Source organism: Lycium barbarum, chromosome 1, assembly GCF_019175385.1.
Source record: "Lycium barbarum isolate Lr01 chromosome 1, ASM1917538v2, whole genome shotgun sequence".
NCBI lineage: Eukaryota > Viridiplantae > Streptophyta > Magnoliopsida > Solanales > Solanaceae > Lycium > Lycium barbarum.
The window spans coordinates 151,804,563-151,809,426 of record NC_083337.1 but is presented as its reverse complement, the minus strand read 5'-3'; the positions used below and the strand labels follow the sequence as shown (position 1 = coordinate 151,809,426).

General features: G+C 34.6%; 1 protein-coding gene across 1 annotated transcript; it reads left to right on the top strand.

The window, feature by feature from the left end:
• The first annotated feature begins 861 nt into the window (after window positions 1-861).
• On the top strand, window positions 862-3,500 carry LOC132616500 (immune-associated nucleotide-binding protein 9-like). The gene is made up of 5 exons (XM_060330935.1): window positions 862-1,406; window positions 1,978-2,255; window positions 2,578-2,742; window positions 2,838-2,957; window positions 3,172-3,500. The coding sequence occupies exons 1-5, from the start codon at window positions 1,178-1,180 to the stop codon at window positions 3,427-3,429; spliced, it is 1,050 nt and encodes a 349-aa protein (XP_060186918.1). The 5' UTR covers window positions 862-1,177; the 3' UTR covers window positions 3,430-3,500.
• Window positions 3,501-4,864: the final 1,364 nt, after the last annotated feature.

The window sequence follows — 4,864 nt, the reverse complement described above, 5'->3', positions numbered from 1 at the left end:
CTAACAAGTAACAACAGCAGAAAATTAAAGTTATTACTACACTATTTCCTCTTACTGCTTCATGGTACTTAATATTGTGTTTTACCGTTGTATCCTATTTCTTGAAATAATTTGTTAACATGCATGGTTTCAGAAATATGATCTGATGAATTTTTTTGCCTTCAAAATCATATTTGTGTTTTTTAACACCATATCATAACTTGCATTATTCTTCTGGTTTGCATTCTGTCATCTTAATTTATACTCCCTCTGTACCAATTTATGTGATATATTTTCCTTTTTAGTCTGTAAAAAAAAAATGATACATTTCTATATTCAAAAATAATTTAACTTAAAAGTTCCCTTTTACCCCTAATGAATTAGAGCCACACAAATATTATGGCTTGTTTTAGACCGCAAGTTTTAAAAGTGTTCCTTTCTTTCTTAAACTTTGTGCCTAGTCAAACTATATCACATAAATTAGAGAGTATACTACTTGAAGTTGCAGCCTATTATACTTGTTGCATTATTCTTCTCTTGCATTGTGTGACTCTGAATCCATTATCAAGGTGTGGTTCATTCTATAGGTTTTACATTAATAGTGAGAGCTTCTAATTTTTTGTTGGTTGATTTTGCGCATTTTCTTGCATTCCTCTAGCATCATTAATGTTTTTTCTTTCTGAGTATTAAGTTGTATACATCATCAGTATAAGAAATTTTTACACTATGAGGTTACTTTTACATGTTATAGCATGTATGTCGTATAAATCTAACATTTTAAGGAGGTCAATACATATCCTTTTTTGAATGACTTAATAGTGTGATTTTTTCTTATTACTACTTCAAACTCGAAGAATAAATACAGACAAAAATCATTTTGATTTGCTTGTTCCTGAAAGTGTTTTATGGTCTAGACGTCGTACAGAATTGAGAATCCGAATTTCTTTTAATTCTTTGAATTGGAATGGCGTTGGTTTACGTTATGGAAGAAAGACATGTATATGTGATATTAGATATTGACTAATGCTCGTTATATATGAATCGAACTAAATATATATTTTACTACTCTAGTGGATTCTAATAGACTAGAAGTCCTCGTCCTCCCGGCCCCTGTATATAACTTAATCCTTTTCTGTTAGCATAATATTAACCCCGACCTGAGCCTTCTATTGTAGGAAATTTGATTCAATAAGATAAGATGTGTGGTAGTGCAATTTTAAATGATGTTTGGGAATTTGCTACAAATGAAGCTCGGACAGTAGTTCTGGTTGGACGTACTGGAGACAATAAGAGTTCCACAGGCAATAGTGTTCTTGGAAGAAAGGCATTTAGGTCGATGCCTCAATCTACTGGTGTTACATTGACCTGTGAGGTTCAAAGTACACAATTGCCGAATGGCCAAGTACTAGATGTGATCGACACGCCTGGTACGTACAGCATTTTTTTATTTTTTTTTTAATGTAACTACAATGTGCTTGATTAATATAACAGCCAATGGAAAGATTTTATCTTATAGTCAATTTCTTTATGGAAAAAGTTTGTACTTCTTTGCTAAATATGTTGATTATTTGGTTATTAAAGAATTCTGTACGACATTTGTTAACTACGTACAGAGTCAATTTCTGTAACTTGTGCTTCAAGATTGTGCGTATTCATCCCAAACTTCAACAACATATAGGGCAGAACTGTATACTGTTTCAAGGAACTGACAAAATTTCCATGTCTCAGAAGTTCAGTCCATCATTTGGTTGTAAAAAGTCTCTAAAGTTTATAAATATTTTTGGACTTCTTGTAGCTCATATTGATTTCTAGAGATACTGCTGTATTATATTATTATTATAGTCTCATCATCTATAGGTGCTATGTGGTGCATCAAGTTCGCAAAAAATGAAATAATATGTTACGATATATGGGGAATTGCCTAATACAGCGTAAATTCTCTTAAATGTTAGTACATCACTAGAGTTACTCATAGTTAATAAGATTGTGGAATTGCAGGCCTGTTCGATTTTTCTGCTGATCCAGAAATTGTTAGGAGTGAAATTGTTAGATGCATCGATTTGGCTAAAGATGGCATTGATGCTGTTCTTTTAGTCCTTTCCGTACGAAGTCGCTTTTCAAGAGAACAAGAAGCAGCCGTCCAGAGTTTTCAAGGGTTCTTCGGTAACAAAATCAGTGACTACATGATTGTGGTACTCACTGGTGGAGATGATCTTGAAGATCATGATGTGACATTGGATGCTTACTTAGGCGCTGACTGCCCTGAGCCATTGAAGGTAATTAGATTAATCACATGTAGATCTTATTAATGTCTATGCTTTTTAGCATTCTTCTCTTCAGATTTTTCTTAATTGGTTTTCAAATATCTTTTATGATTTGGCTTGTGATACCAACCTTTAATGTTTTTGTACTGTAAGTCTGTAACAATGCATAAGATTCAAGAAAGACACCAGCTTGTAGCTGGATCTTGTAGAACATGTATATGAATCTCTGTAGAAAAAGCATCACTTCATTTGCTATATTTTGTTTTCTGTGCTGCTTTTTCATGATGAGTGTGAAGATTGTTACACAGATAAATTATTTGGATTGCTGTTACAGGAAAGTCTTGCTATGTGTCAAAATAGGCTAGTGCTTTTTGACAACAGGACTAAAGATCCAATTAAGAAAACTGAGCAATTGAAAGAGCTTCTTTTCCAAGTGAATTTGGTTGTGGAAAAGAATGGTGGAAAATCATATACAAACAATTTTTTCAAGGAATTGAAGGTTTGAACTTAACCAGTTACTAAATGGTTCATTCCATTTAACATTATTCCTTTTTCTTGTCAAGTGGGGCTACAACCTTTGGTTCTCATTTACAGGAAGGAGCTACAAATTTTCCTAATCAGAAGGCGAAGGTTGATTCTGAGCAAGAGATAAAAGAATTGAAGGACCAAATGCAGAGGTGCCATGAGGAGCAAATTAGACAAATAACTGAAATGGTAATTGTGATTGTTATTATTAACTGCCCTTTGCTTCCCTTAGTAGAAAATATTTAACGTATATATCCTAATTGTCGATGCACTACACTTACGTGTACGTAGTGCCTTAGGCCCGTTTATGGACCAACAATAACAAAAACTACGCCTCAACTTAAATAAATTCTGACTGTCCATGTCGTTCAATTTTATGGACCAAGGTTTATGTATTTGACAGGTAGAAAAGACCATGCAAAAGCTAGAAAAGAAATTAGAGGAGCGTGCTGCTGGACTTTTGGCTCAACAAAAGGTTAGAAAAGTTCAGAAGAAATCAAAGGATGAGATTCGTATGCTGGAAGATTTCCTTGACAGCTCGATGCTTGCTAGTGCAAGGGAATTGATGCTTACTAAAGCATTTTTTATTGTTTTGTACTTATTTTTCTTTGGGTGTGTTTGGTACCAAGGAAAATGTTTTCCATGTAAAATGTTTTCCTAGAAGATGTTTTCTTGAAAAATAAGTTGGTTTCTTATTTATTTTCTAGTGTTTGGTATGTAAGCAAAAAAATATTATTTCAAGAGCGTTTATATGCAATTTAGCGAAATGGGGGTGGGATGGCGTGAGGAGCAGGGGCGGACCCACCTTGAAGGGTGGGGGGACACGTGCCCCCCTTAACTTCGGAAAAAACCCTATATATATATATATATATATATATATATATATATATATATATATATATATATATATATATATATATATCTTGAAAAATTATGATATATTTTAAAAGGGCCCCTCAAACATAATTGCAAAAGTAGTTCAGTTGGTAGGAGTGCCCCTGAGTGTTCACTGATTGCCACCCGAGATTCGATCGAATCTCGCCTCCTACACATTTTTTTTTTAATTTGTGCAGTTTTACTGCTTTAATGCAGGTTTTTTTTTTCTATTTTTTTTTATCTTTTTATTGTTTAGTCCCCCTCCCATTTTACTTTTTCATTAAATTTCTTGCCCCCAAAAGCCCCAAATCTCAAAAGAGCTTTTCCCACTTCCCACTCATCTTTTCCAAGTAAAAAGCAAAAAGAAACTCTTTGGCTCTCTCCATTTTCAAACCCTTCTTCCATTCTTCCATTATCAAGTTTCTCACAAATCACTAAGTTATCTCAAGGTTATCTTTTCGCGGATTGATAAGTATTCTTTCTAATTTTTTTTGTATGAAATACAATATAGTTTTAGTAAAATAAGGTGTGTTATTCCTCTATTTTTTTTTTTTTTTTTTTTGCTATTGATGTATGGGTGTGATTCCGCTATTATGTATTTTTTTTTCTATAGATGCAACGGGTGTGATTCCCCTATTATGTGTTTTCATTTTTGCTATTGATTGGAGGGGTATGATTCCCCTATTATGTGTTTTCTTTTTTGTTATTGATGGTAGGGGGGTGATTCCCCCCCCCCCCCTCCCCCCCCCCCCCACTTTTTTTTTTTTTGGATGGAGTGTGATTTTGAGAAGAAAGTATTTGCAACTGTAAGCAATGATGCTATTATTGACCGTTTTCAAAAAATGAAAACGTGTTGAGTAATTGGCGTTTTTTAAGAGTTGCACGCCTAACTTTGTCGCTAGTAATTGGCGTACTAAAGATAATGGTGCCCCCGTTGCGCTTAAATTCTGGGTCCGCCTCTGGTGAGGAGTGGGGGGTTCGGGGTGGTGGGATGGTCAAGGGGCGAGGGTTGGGGGTGTGGGGTGGGTGGGGAGGAGACAATGAACTTGGAATGTTACTTATGAAACTTGTTCAAAATTGAAAAACATTTTTTGAAAAATATTTTCCTCCATACCAAGCACATTCTTTATCCATTGGCTTTTCCTTATTTACTTGAGTAAATAGTCAGATGCCCCCTCAACGTTTGGTCGGTTTAATTATGACGCACCCAACCTTTGTGG

Coding starts and splice junctions, on each gene's coding strand:
- LOC132616500 (XM_060330935.1), top strand. CDS start 1,178: ATGTGTGGTAGTGCAATTTTAAATGATGTTTGGGAATTTGCTACAAAT. Junction 2,743..2,837: donor ATTTTTTCAAGGAATTGAAG/GTTTGAACTTAA, acceptor TCTCATTTACAG/GAAGGAGCTACAAATTTTCC. Junction 2,958..3,171: donor TTAGACAAATAACTGAAATG/GTAATTGTGATT, acceptor TGTATTTGACAG/GTAGAAAAGACCATGCAAAA.